Source organism: Suricata suricatta, chromosome 4 (genome assembly GCF_006229205.1).
Source record: "Suricata suricatta isolate VVHF042 chromosome 4, meerkat_22Aug2017_6uvM2_HiC, whole genome shotgun sequence".
Taxonomy (NCBI): domain Eukaryota; kingdom Metazoa; phylum Chordata; class Mammalia; order Carnivora; family Herpestidae; genus Suricata; species Suricata suricatta.
This window is the reverse complement of record NC_043703.1, coordinates 65,162,163-65,184,093: the sequence shown is the minus strand read 5'-3', so window position 1 is coordinate 65,184,093 and position 21,931 is coordinate 65,162,163. Positions and strand designations below refer to the sequence as shown.

Below are 21,931 nucleotides of genomic sequence, written 5' to 3'. Positions count from 1 at the left end.
TATGCAGTTATCTGTGAAATGGCTTTTATTATTCATTAAAAATGGACTAGATTGCTTAATAGCTGTTTTTCTTTATAGAAACATTAAAAAATCCCAAGAGATTCTTTGGTAGTTGCTTTTTCTTGTAAATGTCTAACTTTAGGACAGAGTGAAAGAACCATGTTGACTTGTAATACTAGTTTACTTTTTTTGTGTGGTTAAAAGACATAGGGCCAGTTAATGTAATCGAATTTTAATTTCCTGTAATGAAGTACCTTATTTCCAGATACACTATATTTTTTTCTAGCTGATGTCATATCATCCATTACAATATCAATCTTTATAATAGTGATAATATGCAATTGATTCTTTTAATGATAATATTTCTGATTTGAATAAGAATAGCCACATTTTCAGAGAAATGTATTGTCAATACTATTGAAACCAGAAGAGTTAGCATAACTTGAGAGAATGGAATCAGATTAGATTCCTGTTGGACCTTAGTAATTTTCAAGTTTTCCTGATTAGGAAATTTTCTTAATTTCTTATAGGAATGAGTACTTGTGAGTTTAAAAAATATTTAGGAATTTGTGCTTTTACTCTTTCTTGTGAATATAAGTAGGCAACTTAGGGTACATTATAAGGCATTGTAAATATGAATTTTAATTGCTGATGAAGTTTGGTTTGTTGTCATTTATTGTTATAAACTACAGGAAGCATATACAATGAAGGAATATATATTTTCTTAATTAGGAATGCTATCATGTATTAATGCTGCTAGTTGAAAATTGTTCAATGGAACTTTGTGAAGTAATATATTATCAAAGCTTAATTCAGCGCAATCATTTATTTTTCTTTTGTTTCTACCTTCATTCAACAGACATAACAAGTGCTTTATCTTTGTCTGGCACTTATATTTGTGTGCTTTTATGTGTTCGTGTGACATTGTATAATTAACTGCCATTTTCATTTCAATACTATACAGATCATTTGTTTTTCTGCTCTCAAGAGCTTTCCTGAAGGCACATATGGGCATAAAAAACATGTTGCATATTTCTCTGGATATTTTCTAAAAAATTAGAAGTTATTTTTAAAAACTTGGTCTAGGTGAAAAGTTTATTTTAAAAATAGATGTGTTCTTCCAAAGCAGTATTGGATACACATTGAAAATTCTCTTAAGATAACATGTTCTTCAAAAGAATATTATGTAAAGTCTGTATTATAGAGAACTGATGTATTTGTGGGTGTGTTTCTTATGTTAGATTTACTTGAAGCAGGTAATATTAATATGTGTACATGAACTTCAGTGTTTGGTTTTGGAATATAAAAAATTTTGCAGTTTTCTAATGCCTGTGAGAAAAATAATTCTTACACAGCATAAGGTATACTAATCATTTTCAGCAAAGTAGAGATTAGAAATGAAGATGCTTGTTACCTTTTGTCATATGTTTATAGTCAACATTTGATGATTACAAATATAATTATCTGTACTTTACATGCAGTGCTACTCTTTTGGCATTCCTGGTTGAACTACTTAAAAGTTCAGTAGCCATGCAAGAACAAATGCTGGGTGGAAAAGGCTTTTTAGTCATTGGCTACTTACTTGAAAAGGTAAGTGATGTGTATTGATAGTTTTATTGTGGAGTATGTACAGGTGAACAACTGACAGACTCTAATTATATTTTTTCTATAGTTTCTCTTTTCATTAACTGTTCTCTGTTGTTAGCTAATTCAAGAATACTTACTTTTATATTTTGCATTTAGAATTAAGTATAGACTGAACTAAATTGGGTACTAGAAATCTATATAGTGATTAAGGGATTTTGAGTGAAGATAGAAACTAAAGAAAAATTTTTCCCTGTACCTTTAGTCAAAGTTACAAGTTTTTCCCCTTAATTTTTTTCTAGTTGTTTATTTACTATCTTCACATTCAAACTGTTTCTTAGAAGCTTTATCAATTTAATTTTAAATGAATTTCTTGTTTTTGCCTAATTTTCCAATTATATAAGATAAAAAAATCTTTATGTTGTAATGAGCAAAAACAGTTTGTGTTTTGTCTCTCCTTTTAATATACCAGAATATTTAAGGTAGCTTTTCTGTATCACTACATAATATAAAGAGTACAAATTAGATGGGTTTAATTTTTTTCCCATTTTGTGTATTTATGCCTTTTTTTATGACCTTCTTTGGTTTAGTCACATTTATACTATTCTGGTAATGAATGCTGGATTTCTATTTTAGGCTCATTAGAGTTTGTATCATGCAATTTCTTTTAAAAATTAACATGGGAAGTCATGAATAAAAGTATTTTTTTGCCTAAGGAAATAACTGTCACCCTCATTATACCTCTCAAACCTATTTTTATCAGTTAACTCTTTAGCATTCAGTTGCTCTGAAAATGGAACTATTTGAGAAATTATAATAGAGGTGAGGCCTTGAATTACATGTCTTTGTTTTGAAACAAATATTCTTTCTTGAGGATTGGTGATTGAGGAGTGGTAGGTTATTAAGTAGATTGATCATTTGCAGCATTTCTTTAATATTTTCGAAAACATTGACATTTTCATTAAGGTGTTTAGTTTCATGGGAAACTATTTTTCACATCTAGAGTATTAAGAATTGCTTAGGAGATTTATGTTAAATTATATTTTATGCAAATTAGATATTTTGAATGTAATGTGACATTACCGTGTACAGACATATCACTAGCAGATCTATCCCTTGAATATATTTTTCATCTATCTGCTGAAAGCTTATCAAAATAATCTAAAATGAGCATTTTTTATACTTAAAACTTAGCTTAAAATTAGAAATTCTTTGGAGAACCTGGCTGGCTCAGTAGGTGGAGTGTATAATTCTTGATCTGGGTTCTGGGTTCTGGGTTCAAGTTCCATGCTGGGTATAGAGATTACTTAAAATTGGATCTTAAAAATAAATTAAAAAAATTAGAAATTCAGTGAGGAAACTTTAAATCGAATAAAAAGACATATTCAGTTCTTCCTCCTTTTCAGAATTAATAACCTTAAAATTATATTGCCAGCTTAGGTAGAAAATATTTTCTCATTGTGGTTTTAATTTTAATTTTTTTGAAATTTTGAGGAAGATTAGACGTATTTTCATATATATTTATCACACATCCACTTTTTCTTTTTTATGGAGTACTTAATCATGTCCTTTGTCAATTTTCCCAATTTCCCTCCAAGATCCCCACTCCTAGGCAACCTGTAACCTACTTTTTGTCTCTAGGATTTTGTGTATTCTAGATATCCCATGTAAGTGGAATTGTATAGTATTTGTCTTTTTGTATCCTATTTATTTCACTTACTGTCATGTGTAGGATATATCAGTACATCATTTCTTTTATGGCTGAATAATATTCCATTGTATGCATACAGCACATTTATCTATTCTAATGTCAATAGAGATTTGTGTTTTTTCCATTTTTCGGATGTTATGACTAATGCTCCTATGAACGCTCATGTCAAAGTTTTTGTGTGGACATGTTTTTATTTCTCTTAGGTAGATACTTACTTATGAATTGATTAGCTGGATCCTATTGTAATTCTGTGTTTAACCACTTGAGAAACTACCAGACTGTTTTCCAAAGTGGTTCCACCCTTTTACATTTCATCATCAGTGTGTGAGGTTTCTTCTACTTTTCACATCCTTGTCAACATTGGTTAAGTGTCTTTTTTATTCTAGCCTTCCTACTGAGTTTGAAATGGCATATCATTTTTTTATTTGCATTTTTGTGATATATAATCATGTTGAGTACCTTTTCATGTGCTTATTGGCTATTTGTATATTTTCCTTAGGGAAATGTCTATTTAGAACTTTGCACATTAAAAAAAATTACAGTATTTTCTTTTCATTATTAAATTGTAGGAATTTTTTTATTATTCTATACACTAATCTTCATTAGATATATAACTTGCAAAGATAGTTTTACATTCTGTAGATCACATTATGTTTTATTTTTTATTATTATTTTTTTAAATGTTTTTTTATTTATTTTTGAAACAGACAAAGACAGAGCATGAGAGGGGGAGGGGCAGAGAGAGAAGGAGACACAGAACCGGAAGCAGGCTTCAGGCTCTAAGCTAGCTGTCAGCACAGAGTCTGATGTGGGGCTCGAACCCAGGAACATGAGATCTGACCTGAGCCTGGCGCCCCCACACATTATGTTTTAATTTGCATTTCCCTGATGACAAATTAAGTTGAACATTTTCATACATTTATTGTCTTTTAGTTATCCACTCATATTAAATACCAGTTTGAAGTATTTGTCCTTTTTCATTTGAATTTTCTATCATTTTCTTATTGATTTGTGGAAATTCTGCTTATATCCTGGATTTGAGACCTTTGTTGGGTATGTCTTCTGAATATCACTTCCTCTACGGTCTGCTTTTTCACTCTCTTTTTTTTGATGAATGAATGTCCTTAATTTTAGTATAGGTCACCATTTCATTTTCTTTTATGATTATCCCATTTTGGAAAGCAATCTTCAAGATTGCTTTGCCTATATGTGGGTTTTTACATTATCATCTATATCAGCTTGTCAATTTTCACGAAAAAACGCTAGGGTTTTCAATGTGTTTCCTTGTATCATATTGAACCTTTCAATTCATACATTTAGTGGGTCCTATTTATTTAGGTTTCCGTGGTAGGTTTCTAGTAGACAACTTTCTGTCTTTTTGCTAGATTTATTCCTACATTCTTGAGGTTTTTCAAATGTTTTTTTTAAATTTGTCACTGATATAGAGAAATATAATTGGTGTTCATGTTGACCTTTTATATGCCAGTCTTGTTACTTCTCTACTAATTCTACTAGTTTGTCAATTTTTCAAATATATTTCTTTGTAGAAATTTTTATATTTTCCTTTCTAATATTCTTTTTGTTTTCCCCCTTAATATTTTAGTGAGACTTACAGCATAGTGCCAAACAGAAATTGTAGTAGTGAACATCCCTAGCTTATTCCAGAGCTCACGTGCAAAGCTTTCAATAGTTAGCCACTAAGTATGGTATATGCTGTAGATTACTTTCAGTAGATTGTTATTTATTTTTTTAAAAAAATTATTTATTTTGAGAGAAAGAGAGAGCACACACATGTGAGAGAGGAGCAGGGTGAGAGGGAGAGAGAATCCAAAGTAGGTTCCACACTGACAGCTTTTATCTCATGTACCTAGAGATCCACCTAGAGATCCATGACCTGAGCTGAAATTGAGTCAGCCGCTTAACTGACTGAGCCATTCAGGCATCCCTAGCCGATTTTTAAATCACATTAAAAACCTGTCCTACTACAAGTTTGCTTATAAGTTTTCCTCATCATAAACAAGTGCTGAATTTTATTAAATGTTTTTCTCCATTATTTGGGGAAATTATGCTGTTTCTTCAAATTTTTCTTACTGAATTACATTAATTGGTTTTCAAATGTTAAACTGTCCTTATAGTCCAGGAATCCTACTTAGTCTTAGATTGATTCATATTCCAATCAGGCTTTTATCCTTCAAATGGCTGATGTCAGTGTCATTGGTAACCTTCATATTGTTACATCTTAAGTTTATCAGTTTTCATCCTATTTGACCTGTTAACATTCCAGCTTAATGTTCATTCTTTGAAATGCTTTCTTCAATTGCATTTTGTGACAGCTTTCTTTGTTTTCTTCCTACCTCCTTGGTCTCCTATTTTGTTCTCTCCTGCTTGTACCTCCTGTTTCTAAATTTTAAGGATTGATTTTCCTTTCAGATCTTGCATCCTTCAGTTTTCTCTATCTTAGTTAAAGCATTGCCATTCACATAGTTCAGACCAAAAGACCAAAAATGTTAATCCTTTTTGACTCTATTCACACGCTAAATCCATATTCTCTGCAAATGATGTTTCTTGGTATTAAAATACATCCAGAGTGAGTGACTACTTCCTACTTACTGTCCTGCTACTTTTTTCTTTATCACATTGATTTCAACCAGTCACCATCTATCACCATTGGTTATCTACAGTCTATTTTTCTTGCAATCAGACTAATCTTCCTAAAATGTGCCACACTTTACTACTTCATCCTACTCAAAATAAATTCACAGTTCTTGTACCTCTGACATCATCTTCTTATACCCCTTTTTACTTTCTCTGTTGGACACACTGGCTATGCAAAAGCCTCTTTGCCTTTCCCTTAAAAACTAAAATGGCAAGCATGAATCCATCTCAAGACTTTTGCATTTTCTTTTTATCTTGCTTTCATCACTCTTTTTGTAGATGTCCACATGGCTTCATTCTACACTTCATTTAGGATTTTGCTTATGACATCTTATCAGAGAAGTCTTTCCTTATCCCTCTAAATAGAATACTACCCCTTCCATAACCATCACTGTCTCTGTACTCTACTAATTTTTGACAGCATAGTTCTGGCCTTTTTAATTTTTTTTTACTTATTTATTTTCTGTCTCTTTTCACTAGAATGTAAGCTTCAGCTAGATGACAGCAAGGAAAATATCTTTTGTTCTCACCTTTTTGTTGTATCTGCAGCACCTAAAAGAGTGCTCAATAAATATTTGTTGGGTTGAACTGCATAAATGAAAAGCACTTTTGTAGTTGTTTTATTACCTAAAAGAATGTTTTTCAATTTCTCGGATGAATATTTGTATGGCTTTATTTAAAACATCAGTTCCTAGGTGAATAGTATAGATAATAAAGTTTTCATTTTATTTGTTTATTTAGTTAGTTTTTTTAAGTTCCATTTTTATTTATCATCAAATAATAACAAGCTAATAGTGAACTATCACTTAGCTTTATGTCCTTGTTGTAGAAGGTATAACTTATAGGTATCAAACAAGGTGGTGTAATGAGAAGCTTTCTTAATCACATTTAGACTAACTTTTGAGGTACTTATTTTGCCAAAATAAAAGCTTGAAGGAAACTTAGAGGTTATCTAAAGTTTTCAGTATTTTTGGTTGTTGTTAATTTAAAGATTTGATTACAGTAGCTTGAACAGTTAGGAAACATTCTTGCTAGTGTAACTGGATGTCTAATGACAGGTGGCTTATCAGTCATAGTCCCGGCGGGAAACAGCTATCATACTCCCAACTCATTTATTGAGAAGAACTTAATGCAAGGCTCAGTACAAAATTGTGAGCCTTGTTAAGGGGAATCAGCAAAGTTTGAAGAGCTGAGAGGATTGTTTATCATAATTCAAAGAGAAAAATTGTAGTTCTAGGAGAAATTGTACCTAACTGGAGGGTGGTCTTATGTAAAAGAATGTAGTAGTATATTGGCCTCAAAGGGTGAAGCTAGGAGAATCAATACCCCAACTTCATTTTCTTCTTGTCCTTTAATTTCCAGCTGATGTCTATAACTAGTCAAATCCAACAGTAAGCCAACAGGCATGGTAGCCTCTGGAGCATAGAAACGGGATGGGGGAATGTTGGAGAGTACGTCAGTACAACCAGTAAAACATATCCATTGAGTTGGGCTTTAGGGTTTGGTTGTCTGAGACTCGATTATGTCATCACGGATCCGTTTTTGGTTTTTTTTTTTTTTTTTTCTGTATGTCTTCTCTGCCAACTCACTGATAATTCTATTTGATGCTATAGCTGCTATCCTTTACGGTAATAAGAAGGTTTCCAGGTAGACTTAGTGCGAAAGGCCTTCCCATCCAGGTTGGAGGTAGCAGAAGAGCTCCTTTCTCCCAATTATTAAACAACATATTCTCTCTAATTTGATTGCTCACCTTATGTCTTGACCGACTTTGAATCATTTGTTGCCACAAAAATGTTGATGCTGTTTCTCTGAACTAATTGCTGTCTACCTGTCTCCCCCAAAGAATAGCAATGACAGCAACACAAAAATGATTCATATTGGATTAAGCTATTTGAAGTTCAATCTTGCTGTCCTGAAATGGATGTTGAGGATCAACTTCTTTATGATATACCTCTACTAATTAAAGCAGTTTCCCACAATTTCCTTGATAATATAGTGTATATTCTATATGTGTAGAATGGTTTCTGCGATAAAAATGAACATTTCTGGGGTGCCTGGGTGGCTCAGTTGGTTAAACTGTTTGATTTAGGCTCAGGTCATGATCTCACGGTTCGTGGGTTGGAGCCCTTTGTTGGGCTTTGTGCTGACAGCTCAGAGCCTGGAGCCTGCTTTGGATTCTCTCTCTACCCCTCCCCAACTCATTCTCGTTCTGTCTCTTCCCTCCTCTCAAAAATGGGTAAACATTAAAAAAAATTTTAATGAGCATTTCTGGTGATCTGTTCCATAGTGAGCTTCTCTAAATGTGGGAAAGACCTCTTCTTGCTGAATAGCAACTTTCCCCTTTAACATCCATTGCCCCTATTTGATTTAGTTACTTATGGAGTGAATGTTATCATATAACTTTTCCCCAGCTTCTCAGATTCTTTTTTCAATATCCTCCCTTACAGTTCATATAGATCATATTACAAGTTATGTTTCCAGTCACCACACAAAAGTAATGTTACATCGTTTAAATTTCAGAGCATACATTTTACAGATTTATAACCATAAATTACCCAAGTATAACTCTTTTTACAATAGATTTACTTGAGAAAATGACAGCAAATATCAAAATAAAAAATATTTTAAAGCAATCAATCAAAAGAAAACACATTAAAACAGAGTTGGTTATCTTCTTTTCTCCTAATCTGTGTTTTGTCTTTTTTTATTCTTTTCTTGAATATGACATGAATTGAGTTAAACATCAGCTGAAGAATAATGGCAGGCACCAGACAGAAAAAAAGATGAATAACATAGTATCCTCTTTTATATCAGGAATGAAAGATTTGTGAATAATTAATAGTAATACAAGGCAGGAGGAATATGTACTACTAATGGTAAAGGTAACACGCTACTGAAGGGAACTTTCGTTTTCTGCCTGGTAGGATTTTGAGTAGGCCAATTAAAAAAAACTGTTTTATAAAGGCATTTCATAAAAATCCATTTTAGAATAAAAACTACTACCCAAGAGCTTAATTGCTTTTTTTTTTTTTTTAGTAATACGGAAGGAAGGCCTCATGTGATGCTTCTCGCATATCTTTCTATAACACAGAGCAAGTTGAAAACTTATTTCCAAATTATGAATTACTTCCTCAAATGCATATGTGCATAATGGCCTGTCTGATTTTATATTGCTTTAGTGTTCTTTATGACATGACTGTTTTATAGAATCAAATCTGATCTCTGAAAATGTTTATCTAGGAACAGGATCTGACTGTTCTATTTCAGAGTTTTAAGTGTAAAAGTAGAATTTATCAGATAATGTTCTTGAAATCATCATTACTGATTAAAAATATAGTCTATACGATAAGCTAGCTCAAATTATAGCTAATGAAGGAGCTGGCTTAAGCTTTATATAATCATTGATCTCTTGTTTTAATATTTTTCCCTACTCATGAAGAAAGTGGTTGAGAATTTTTTTAATTTTTCAGTTTTTAATTTTATAATTTTTTAATTTTTATTAAAAATTTTAAGTATTTTATTTTGTTTCATTTTATTTTATTTCATTTTATTTTTTTTAAACTTCCAAGAATTTATTTGGTGCATTTTTTTATAGTTTATTATCAAGTTGGTTTCCATATAACACTCAGTGCTCTTCCCCAAAAGTGCCCTCCTCCATGTTCATCACTCCCCTTTCCCTTCCCCCTCCCCCTTCAGCCCTCATTTTGTTTTCAGTATTCAAGAGTCTCTCATGATTTGCCTCCCTCCCTCTCTTTTTACAACCCCCCCCATGGTCCTCTGTTAGGTTTCTCTTGTTAGACCTATGAGTGAAAACATATGGTTGACAATTTTAAAAAGCACTGCATTCTTTCTATAACAGTTTCTTTAAAATGAATGCCCAAGCTTTTATTTTTCTTTCTTTAATGATTTATTTGCTTATATCTCCCCCTTCCCACCATTTAACAGTTCAACTACTTGTTAGGATCATTTTTCCATCTTATAAAATTTTCACTTAAAGTTACTCTCCCAGCCTTAGGTTGCATTTTGCAGGACTATTGCTTATATACCCACCACTGGTGTTTTGTCAAACGCTTAGCGATAAAAGCCTAGTAACAAACAACAACATTAACACGACATTGCTATCCATATTCTACTTCAAACTAATTGCTGCCTAGTCAGAAACACCTTTTCTTAATCACCTTTCCACAAATTTCCTATCTGCTCTGTGTTTTTTCATGTACTTACTAACATCTAACTTGTTACATATTTTACCTTTTTATGTTATTGTATGTCCCTTCCCCCACTTCCTTGGAATAAGTTCTCTGAGGGCAGGGCTTTTTCGGTTTTGTTAACTGTTCTTTCCTCGGTGCCAAGGAGAGTCCCTGGCACATAGTAAGTACTCAACATGCATATTTTTTGTATGAATAAATGAAAAGTATTGAATCTACCTTTAAGTAAAGAAAATGGATGCAAGGGTTTTACAAGTTGGGGGAGCGTGGTACAGAAGGCAGATGAAGGGAACTGGTGTTGTGTACGCAAAACTGACTTTCCAAAGAAATAATTTGTTTGGCTCAATGAAAAGTTTTCTAGGTTTGAATCGTATTTTATTTATTTTATTTTTATTCCTTTAGGTACTTTCATCTGTTCTCACTGCTCTTTATTGTCTCCTACCATAATTTTTACATTGTTGTTAACTATTTGAATATTATAATCGTATGAGTTTGTGACCTCTTAGGAAATGCATGGCATGCTTATGTCAAATTTATCGAGCTGCCTTTGTCACGAGCATGATGAGTATAGGTAAACCATATGGAAGTAAAATTGGTAAGACAGTTTAGTCCCTTTTAGACCTTAATTCTCCTGTCCTCATATTTGGACTTTAATCAGTAGATAATGGAAATAAAGGTGTGGTGTGACCTGTACTTCAGGGTATAGTGGTAAGTGATTCTTTATCCTAGAGAGGATCAAAAACTTTCACTAGATGAGGAAGAACACATTTGTGTAGTGAGATATATATATATTTGACATTTGAATTTGAATGTCAGCTTTTAGAGAACAGCATTTCCTTTATATATTTTCATCTGAAATTGTACTCTAAGGCAGTGTTGTCCAGTCCAAATGTAATGCAAACCTTGTATGTTATTCAGAAATTTCTCATAGGGACGCCTGAGTGGCTCAGTCATTTAAGCTTCGGACCTCGGTTCAGGTTGTGATCTAGTGGCTCATGGGTTTCAGCCCCATGTCAGGCTCTGTGTTGTGCTGACAGCTCAAAGCCTGGAGCCTGCTTCAGAGTCTGTCTCTGTCTTTGCTTCTCCCTAAATTGCTCTGTGTGTGTCTCTCTCTTTCTCTCAGAATAAATGAATAAACATCAAACAATTTTTTAAATGAAAACATAAAAATGTCTCGTAACATGTAATAGGTAAAATTAATTTTAATAACATACTTTATTTAATCTTATACATCCAAAAGTATTATCACTTCAGTACATACTCAGTTAAAAAAGGGTAATGGACATTTTGTATTATCTTCTATTGTAAACCTTCAAAATCCAGTGTATATGTACTTGGAACACTACCACCTAGGACTGGCCACATTTCAGGGGCTCAGTAGCCACAGTTAGCTAGTGGCTACTATATTGACCAATGCAGCTTTAAGGTTTGGTTTGAATTACGGAAGGCCTGTCATTTCTCTAGGTTAGTAGGTTATATATTGGTGATGGCAGTTGAAAATCTTGGTGGAGTGTTTAGCATAGAGCTGTTGTTCTGTAAAGCTGTGGAAGCATAAAATATCATCTAGGGAAGAGTGATTTTATAGAAAAGAAAAGCCAAATAAATAGGTTTCATCAGTTTCCATCTTTTTAAAATTTTTTTCTATTTTTATTTATTTTTAAAAAATTGTTTTAATGTTTATTTATTTTTGAGCACGAGCAGGGGTGGGGCAGAGAGTGAGGGAGACACAGAATCTGATGCAGGCTTCAGGCTCTGAGCTATTAGCTCGTGGGCTCGAACCCACGAACCTGAGCTAAAGTTGGACACTCAACTGACTGTGCCACCTAGGTGCCTCACTCTCGTTTTTTTAAATAAAAATTTTTTAAACTAATTTTTAAAACTTATTTATGTATTTGAGAGAGACAGAGACAGCACAAGTCGAGGAGGGGCAGAGAGAGAGGGAGAGAGAGACAATCCCAAGCAAGCCCAGTGCTAGTGGCATGGAACCCTGTGTGGGCCTGGAGCTCACCAACTGTGAGATCATGACCTGAGCTAAGCAAAGAGTCCAGCACCTACGAAGCCACCAAGGTGCCCCATCAGTTCCCATCTTTTAAGCAGATGGCTCTGGGGAGTAAACCCAGGGTCATAAAAGACAAAGGGGGCAGTATTTCCGGGAAAGTGAGATTTGCTTTTTTAAATGAATTCATTTGTCCATAATCAGCTCACTTGTGATTTTATGAAGAAAGGCTTTAGTGGATTGGTGGGATCAATTTATTTTCCAGTGTTCTTGGATCTTAAGAAAGCAGTTCTGTTTCCCAGTATTTGTGTGTGTGTGTGTGTGGGGGGGAGAGATATATCATGATATTAATTTTCTTCCATTTTAATTTTCTTTGAGATCTCTTCTTTAGTCAGTTTACACAAAAATGGATTGAGACAATTTTTATTCATAGCTTTTTTTATTTCTTTAGCTTGGGTTGAGAGTGGCATTTACCTTGAGTTATTTATCTGCATATGTTCTCGAAAGGGATTCAGGTAACAAACTGTCATTTAAGAGAATTACCTTAAAATGTTTCATTTCTGAGTATTGACGTTGAATGGCAAAGGAAATATATAGTTTCATATGATACTAAAAGTATTAGGGATGGCATATGAAAAATCCATATGTACTTCATGTAAGTCAGCAATTTTAAAATTTGATATTTTGGATATTTTTAGCTTGAAAATCTTTTCTTTTTCTTCAGTCATCAAGAGTTCATATAACTAGAGCGGTCCTGGAGCAATTTTTATCTTTTGCAAAATACCTTGATGGTTTATCTCACGGAGCACCTTTGCTAAAGCAGCTTTGTGACCACATTTTATTCAACCCAGCCATCTGGATACATACACCTGCAAAGGTATACATTTTTTGTTCTCATTCATTGTATTTTAGTGCAATAATTATGGTGATGAATGTAAACTATCCAGTAGAATGCATTTGTTTGGATTTTTCAGCTTATTTTATAGCCAACCTGAAGCAGTTGTACTTCACAGAGTCAGCAATCAAAATACAAATATGTAAATATTAAACTAAATGAAACTATAGTTTAAATTAAACTTGATGTAATAGTTGCATTCTGAAGTTATTGGTTGTGATTCATATCTTTCAAGAAAGAATTTGTTGCACTGATTATTAAGACTAAGGAAAGGGAAAGTAACAAGTAACTAATTATGCCATGATAAGTACAGTCATGACTGCAAAATTACTTTTGTTGTAAATATAGAGTTTATATCATGATTGTAAACATTATTTAAAAATAAACATATGTATTATTTTTATATATCAACATAAGATTTTTATTATTTTTATACCTAAATTTAGCTACATTTAGCCATGTTATAGTCTAGTATAAGTCAATAATAAACATTTTTCATGAATGTGAGCTTCCTTTTATGGTTTTCAAGTTTTCCATATAACTTTGGTTAAATAATATAAGTCCTGACTTTTATTGTTTAGCATGTTACTTGTGCTACATTCAAACTTGAAATTGGTTGACTTTTTAAACCAGGTGTTTAACTTGTTTTCTCTCTGCTTACATGCTTAGATTCTGATACTGTAGGACTGGATTTAGAACTTTTGAAACTATGTGAACTTTTAGGACATATGACTATGTATATTTTTTCCAAGTATGATATAGCTGACTGATATTAATTTGTTTCTTTGAACTGCTGAAATGTATTTTGATTAAAAGCGTTAGTCTAGTTAACTTCTTAAATAATTTGATCTTCCTATCAGATACTTTTGATAGATTATTAAATCATTTAAATTATTTTATTGGGATTAGCTACTAGATTACCTTTATCAAAATAAGTTTTATTAGAATGTGTTGGCTGCAGATTATTTTCTTTTAAAAATATAAATAATATTTAATAAAAAGTTACTTTAACTCCATAATAAATGGTCCTCTCTTGGCATTTACTAATTGCATTTAAATTAAAATATATATTTATAATAAACATGAGGCATTTTAAATTTGTTTTAATGCTTTGCTAATATTCTGTATTAGGTTCAGCTTTCCCTATACACTTACTTGTCTGCTGAATTTATTGGGACTGCTACCATTTACACCACCATACGCAGAGTAGGAACAGTATTACAGCTAATGCACACATTAAAATACTACTACTGGGTCATTAATCCTGCTGACAGTAGTGGCATTACACCTAAAGGATTAGGTAAGTACAACTCTACCACTATATTCATTGTACTGCTGCTGTTCTATATCCTGAGGGCTGTTATAGGGAACAGATGTGCATGGTTATGAAAATATCACTGAACTATTGTCTTTCTTAAATAGTAGCCATATGTATTGAGAGCGTTTTGTGATAGAGAAGTTTATAGTTTTGTAATATTAAACTATTTTTGGAATAAAGTTAGGTAAAAAATAATACTCTGTCTTTTAGTCAGTGTACTTGTGACTCAGGAAGATATAATCATAATATTAAAAACGGATGAAATTGATCATGGCCACTGATCTAATATAGTTTTGATGCTTTGAGACTGTTGCCTTTTTTATATTTTTCCCCAAACTTTACCCTTTATTCCACGTATAGTAGAAATTAATTTTTTTACTGTGTTATTTTAAAAAATATTGCTAATTTTCCTAATTATATAAAAATACATACTCATCAAAGAAAATAAAATGATGTAGAAGAAATATATTATTTATAACCCAAGCCTCAAGGATAATAACTGTTACATGTTTGGTGTGTTCTTCCACTAATTTTTATTGCATTAAATGTGTGAAATATTTAAACTCTCTCACAAAATTGAGATTTTCTTGATTTTTTTGGCTCTACATAGTAACCTAAAAGAATGTACCATTTACATATTTCTAAAATTTTGATTCTATAAATAATGTAGTGACTTATATCTTTGTATATAATAATTTACCTCCTTGTTGGATTTATTTAGGATAATTGCAAGTCGATACTGTGTAGGGCTTTTCTCATCATACTCACAAAGGCATTTAAAGTCGTTGTTTTATAAAAATCTTCTTGGGCACCTGAGTGGCTCCATTGGTTGGGGGTCTGACTGGCGTAGGTCATGATCTTATAGTTCGTGAGTTCAAGTCCTGTGTTGGGCTCTGTGCTGACACCTCAGAGCCTGGAGCCTGCTTCAGATTCTGTGACTCCCTCTCTTTCTGACCCTCCCCAGTTCATACTCTTTCAAAAATAAATATTTAAAAAAATTAAAAACTATTTTTGATAAGGGAAAATAACATTGAACTATTTTAATATTCACTTACTAGGTTATTTAATGTCTTTTATTGATTAGACTTTAAAAATTATATTATACAATCTGACATATTATTCTGTCATTTATGTCTTTTTTATTGCTTTTAATCTTGATAATGCCCAAAATTTACTAGATGTTCATCATGAGTTTGAATCTCTGCTAGGCATTCCATCTGTTTTGTTTAATCATTTGTGTGTAACATAGGCAAGTTTACACATATGCATAGAACTATATATATAGCTGTGTAGTTGGTATCACTATTATTTTGTATGTTAAGAAGCTGAAAGTTGGTACAACTTTCAGTGCTAGAACTAAAATGTGGCCGTGCCCATGTGACCGAGCACCCTTGTTCTCTAACACTGCAGCCTGACAGTTTTCTCCAGGCACACCATGTATTCACACGTATTCGTTTCTGCTTCAGAAAACCAATTTCTAATTTATAGAAATGTTGCAAGAAGTATATAAAGAATTACTAAAATTCTACCATGTTTCCCAATATTTAATATTTTACCACATAAACTTTATCATTCTCCATTTTATAGAAGTATAATCATACATATAGGTGCAAGTATGTTTTTCTAAATCAACTGAGAATACATTGTCGATGTGATACCTCTTACCTTAAATATTTTGCTGTTTATTTCCTAAAAGACACTCTTAGGTAACCAAGGACAACTATTTAAATCCAGGTAATTAACATTAATACAATGCTATCATCTAATCCAAAGATCACATTCAAATTTCACCAATTATTCCAATAATACCCTTGTTAGAAAAAAAATTTTTTTTCTCTTAATCCAAGTTGAGACTCACATATGCATTTAAGTTGGCTTGTCACTTTAATATTCTTCAAGATAGAATAGTTATTTTTAGCATTTCTTTGTCTTCCATGACCTTCACATTTTTGAAGAAGAGAAGCAAATTACTTTTTAGAATGTTCCTTAATTTGGATTTGATACTTGCTCTTGATGATTCTGGTTTTTCACTTTTAGACGCAATCGCATACAAGTCACACCAGTTCTGACATGTTGTTTCACGTCAAGAGGCATGTGATGTTCAGTTGTCTTATTACTGGAGATGTTAGTTTTGATCATTTGATTAATGTGGTGTCTACCAGAATTCTTTATTATAAAGTTACTACTTTCTCTTTGGAATAATAAGTGTTTGGGGGAGAAATAAATTGAGACTATGTAAATATCCTGTTCTTCAACAAACCTTCATTTACTGGTTTTACTTCATCAGTAATTCTTGTCATAATTGATCTTTATTGTGATTGCTTCTAAATGACAGTATTTTCTAAGCCATTTATTAATTTGTAAGGAGGAACTTGCTTTGTTTCTTCCAATTATTCATTTTATATCAGCAAATATTTCATGGAATTTTTATTTTCTTCAGTGTATTATATGAATAGTTGGCATACTTTCTTTGTAAGGGGCTGCACAAAAATAGTTTAGGCTTAGGAAACCTTATGGTCTCTCTTGCAAGTAGTCAACTCTGCCAGCTTATAGCAAAAACAACCATAGACAGTATGTAAATGAATAGATATGGTTTGTTAAATTTTTGAGTTTTAACAGATTTAGCTCAGAGACTATACCCTGGGCTGTATCATTATTTATTTGATGTTAAATTGTTGCAGATTTGGCTAGTAGGTGACCTTCACCTGAGTTCTTGGGTCTTTATGACAGATGTCCATAATTTTTCAGTCCTGGCTCTCTACCACAAGATATTTTTGGTTCATGTTATACTTATCCCAGTCCTGGAATCACATATTTCTCCAAGGAGCCCTGGTTTGCTCAGTGGATATGGCTTCAGAAATCAAGATTTGGATGTTAGTTGTGCTTATTTTGCTTATTGCTCTTTGAGCGTCATTGCTTCTAGGCATTCTTTGTGGATGTAGGAAATAGAAGTTTATACATGGATACCTTCAATTCTAATTTAAAACCACATGATTCACTGTAGTCTCAAACTTATTATATTTATAGGTTTTTTTCCTTCAATACTGAAAAATCTGGCTTAGATTACCTTTATTTATATATTTGCTTATTCTACTTTATGAAAGAAACAAGTGACACATACACCATCACTTGACACTTTGACATTGCCAATCAGCTCTGACCATCTCCTCACCTCTAACTCTGGATGGTCCTTGTCACCTCCTTAGCCCTGATTGTTTATTTACTGCTGACCACACTCTTGACTCATGTTGTCTCCTCGCCATGACCCTAAAGGCCTGCCAGTCTCTGGTGTCCCCTTGACCTCCGTGGCTTCCCCTGAACCTGGCTGGCTCTGACTACCTTAAGGAGACGGGAGGGAAGAAACCAAATAAATAAATTTTTTAAAAAGTGACAAGAAAGTAGAAGAGAATTTCTTTTTCTTTATAATTTTATTATTTTTAATGAATCTTTTTATTTATTTTTAATCAATCTGAAATTAATTTTGATATTTAATGAAATATGAGGTTCTGACTTGAAACATAGCTATCTAAATAACTTTTTTCGATACCATTTTGAAGTCAAATGCTTTCCTTAATGATACTCTAATTTGTACTATGTTAGCTTTTCATAGAACTAATTCACGTGTAGACTCTGACTTGAGAACTAGAACTTTTTTGCTTTGACTCTTACTTTATACTTTTGTCTCTTAAATTATTATTATATCAGGTTCACTATAAAATTTATATTAACCAATATCATAGCAATGCATGTTTCAGTTAGCAAATGAAATCATACAGAGGTTTATAAATAAGAACTCACTATTCTCCCAAGGAACCAGTATCACCAGTCTCGTATATTCTTCTGCCCTCTTTTTCTATGCTCATATAAACACAGACTTATACATGTCTATATGTAGGTGCTTCAAATTAGGGGTGTTTCATAATTTTTGTGGTTTTGAATACATCATAAATGAAAATATGTAAATATGTAGTAAACCTCATACAGCTCACCAAGCTTAAGAAATAGAACATTACCAGAAACCTGTGTGTCCCTATCTTTGGTCACATCTTCTTCCTGTTCCTAGCCATAGAGATAATCCCATCCTCAATTTTTATGTTTTATGTTTTTTATGCCTTTTCCTTACTTGAGTGCTTATTATTTTTTTGCTTGTGCTTTACCACTTTGCTATTTATGTATATAGTCCTAACCAATTGATTGTTTAACTTCTTTATTTTATATAAATGGTGTCATTTGTAATTTGTTATGTCACTCAATTTTATATTTATAAGATATATCTGTTTATTTTGTAAAATATGGATTCATATCATATATATTCTTAAAATTCCCACATATATATTTTTTTTCTGCTACATGTTCTTTACATTGTACAATATGTGACAATAGTAATTATAGCTAACATTTTTTGAGTTTTTACAATTAAAATGGACCAGGGACTATTCTGATTCTTTCGCATATGTTGATCTATTTATCCATTATAAAATATCCTATGACATAAACCCTATTATTATTCTTATCCTTATAATAAAAAAGGAAACAGTGGATACATTAAGATAATAATACTTGCCTAATTTCATTAAATGGAAGTAAGGAAATTATTACTAAGATAATGGCTGTCTCTAGTGGGATGGGATGGAGGATATGATCAAGATGTGGCTCAGAGCTGAGGACTGGCCTGGGGTGAGGACTTTAATACACTGGACCAGGCTGCTGTGCAGCCAGTTGCTAAATATTCAGGGATTTTACGACCTCATTTTAATCTGTTGGTAGATTAATCTTGAATTCAGTCATGATGGGAATATTTACACCATAAAAGTCAGAAATCTGCAATTGTTTAATCTGATTTAAGTCAGGACCTCACCCCTCCATTCTGTGTGGTCCCTTTACCTGCACACCAGTTGTTACTGGCTTTTTTTGCCAGGTTGCTGTTGGTGTTCAGTATCTTTACCTAAAGAGTGGTTATACAGGTATTCATTTTGTACTAATTCATTAAGGTGTATACTTACATTTTCTATATGTGTGCTATATTTCACCATGAAAAAGATTTAAAATAAATTAACACTAAATATTCACTAGGAAGAAAAGGATAGCTTGTACACTGTTGGCAACAGGGGGGCAAAAAATGTGTAGAGGACAGTCCGGGAAATAAGAAAGAGATTTCCTTCTAAAGAGTAGATGGAGTGAATTGTTTGATAATAATTTGCATTCAAATATATGTTGAGTGAATAAGATGTTACAAATTATACATAGAGTGATTTTTATTTTAATACTTAAAAGAAGCTATATAAATCCTCATTGCTTCAAGAAAGGCTGATATTTAAGGACTTTCATGTTTCTGGCTACACAGTTAAAGGTATAATTTAATTATATGTTATATGTATGACATATATCATTGAATATTCTCCTTTATTGGTAATTAAATATTTGTAATTAATTACTTTGAAATGTAGATGTTATGATGAAATTAATATGTACTTTAACTGTTCACATTCATTTATTCACTCATAAGCATTTATTGAGTATCCACTATAATATGTATATTCAGGTTGCATGGAAAAAAAGAGCTGCAAAACAAACATTAGCAAGTCACTTTTCTGTGCTTTGTCAAATAATGTGTTGGGTAAAATGGACACAGTCTTTAAGTGAAGGTTGGTTTAATTGAAGATTAAAGAAATGTTAGGAAAACTTGGATTTGGGGAAAAATAGAACCTATTAATAAAGATAGGGAAAATTTTTAATGTAAATTAAATTGATGATTATGCACTTATGAGTGGAAGATATGATAATTTTTTAAAAAGTAATTCATTCCCCCAAATCTGACATTTGGTGAATAATTGGAAATGGCCCAATCTGAAAATTAATGCTTGGATCCTCTGATATAATCAAAATTATATAGCATTAATATTAACAAATACTATAATAACTACAACTATTAAATCCATAGTGTTCTAACAGAAGTGCATTACATTTATTTAATATTATGAAGTTTTTTTCCTTTTGATTTTATTTTTGTTTTGTGTTTTATTCTAGATGGTCCCCGGCCATCACAAAAAGAAATTATATCCTTACGGGCATTTATGCTACTTTTTCTGAAACAGCTCATACTAAAGGTAAAATAATTTTACATAATTTAGAATTGCAATATATTAAGTATAAAGGAATTTTTGGCATAGTTTAAAGTCAGTCTTATAAAATTAGCAGTAACTATAATTTATGAATAGCTTTAAAAATTCTAAAGTAAATCTTACTGTTAACTTTTGTTAAACTTCACTTTTTGTTAATCCTTTACTGAGAATCTTCCATTCTAAGAGATATAGCAGAAGTGGACAAGGAGCATATATGCATAAGAAATGAACATGAAGTTTTTTTCCAGAAAATGGTCTCTATACCTATTTGAGAAAGCTTACATTATGTCTTTTATCACAGTAGGATTTTTAAAAGATTAAGATAAAGAAAAATAAAAGATAAAGGTAAAATATACAATTGATACTATAAAGTTTTGCAGTAATTTGCATTATTTTAAGAACAGAATAAATTTTTAGGTAATAGTAATATGAACACAGTTTAGATTATCACAATATACTAACTCTTGATAGTAATGGTCAATTAAATCAGCAACTTTAAAACACTAGATACCACTTTCCAACTATTTACTTATTTAACTTGAAATAATATAGTCTGTGAATTATGATGTATTTAAACATTTTAATGAAACCATCACTGCTTTTAAATTGTTCATATTTTCTTTTAAAATGAACATATTGATGCCTGTCTTTAAAGTTTTAATTTTATATTTAAAATTAAATTATACACATTTTTTAAAATTAGGATCGAGGGGTCAAGGAAGATGAACTTCAGAGTATATTAAATTACCTACTTACCATGCATGAGGTAGGACATGGTCTGGGTCTCTTGTTTTAATTATTTTATTCAAAGAACTCGAATAAAATATTAACTAAAGAAATCCTTATTATGCAGGATGAAAATATTCATGATGTGTTACAGTTACTAGTGGCTTTAATGTCAGAACATCCAGCCTCAATGATTCCAGCATTTGATCAAAGAAATGGAATAAGGTATGATTATAATATTAGTATTATTAATAGATTTTAGTTGAGTACACTTTTGCTTTCTAAAATAACCACTACTATAGGAACTTTTGAATAAATACAGCAAAATGTTATATACAAGAAAGGAATAAGTGGAGAAGCTAGTATTGTTCTCTGATACTCAAGTAATCTGATGAAGTTTATCAAGAATGGGTCTTGGGTCTCAAGAAGAGTAATTAAATTGTTGTTTCTATAGGAAAGACATTTCAAGTAGTGGGAAGAACAAGTGTACATATTTCAGGAAGAGAAAAGAGCATGGCATATTTCAGCAAAAGAGAGCACAAGAAAATTTTATGAGTTTAGGCTCAAGAAATGGTGAACAGATATGGAAGGTGCGCATAATATAAAGTTTAGATTTTATTTTATTGGTGATGAAATAAAACAATTTGGAAGGAGAACTGATTTGCTTAGATTGTAATTTTGTTTCAGTTTATAGACAGCAGTGTGGAAAGTGAACT

General features: G+C 31.9%; 1 protein-coding gene across 1 annotated transcript in view; it reads left to right on the top strand.

Moving 5' to 3' along the window:
* Positions 1-21,931, top strand: part of NBEA (neurobeachin) — a 655,079-nt gene that overhangs the window by 146,357 nt on the left and 486,791 nt on the right. Inside the window, exons 11-16 of the mRNA XM_029938475.1 lie at positions 1,482-1,590; positions 12,879-13,031; positions 14,181-14,349; positions 20,395-20,474; positions 21,193-21,255; positions 21,343-21,440. Coding sequence (XP_029794335.1) covers positions 1,482-1,590; positions 12,879-13,031; positions 14,181-14,349; positions 20,395-20,474; positions 21,193-21,255; positions 21,343-21,440 — 672 coding nt within the window. The remainder of the gene's footprint in view (positions 1-1,481; positions 1,591-12,878; positions 13,032-14,180; positions 14,350-20,394; positions 20,475-21,192; positions 21,256-21,342; positions 21,441-21,931) is intronic.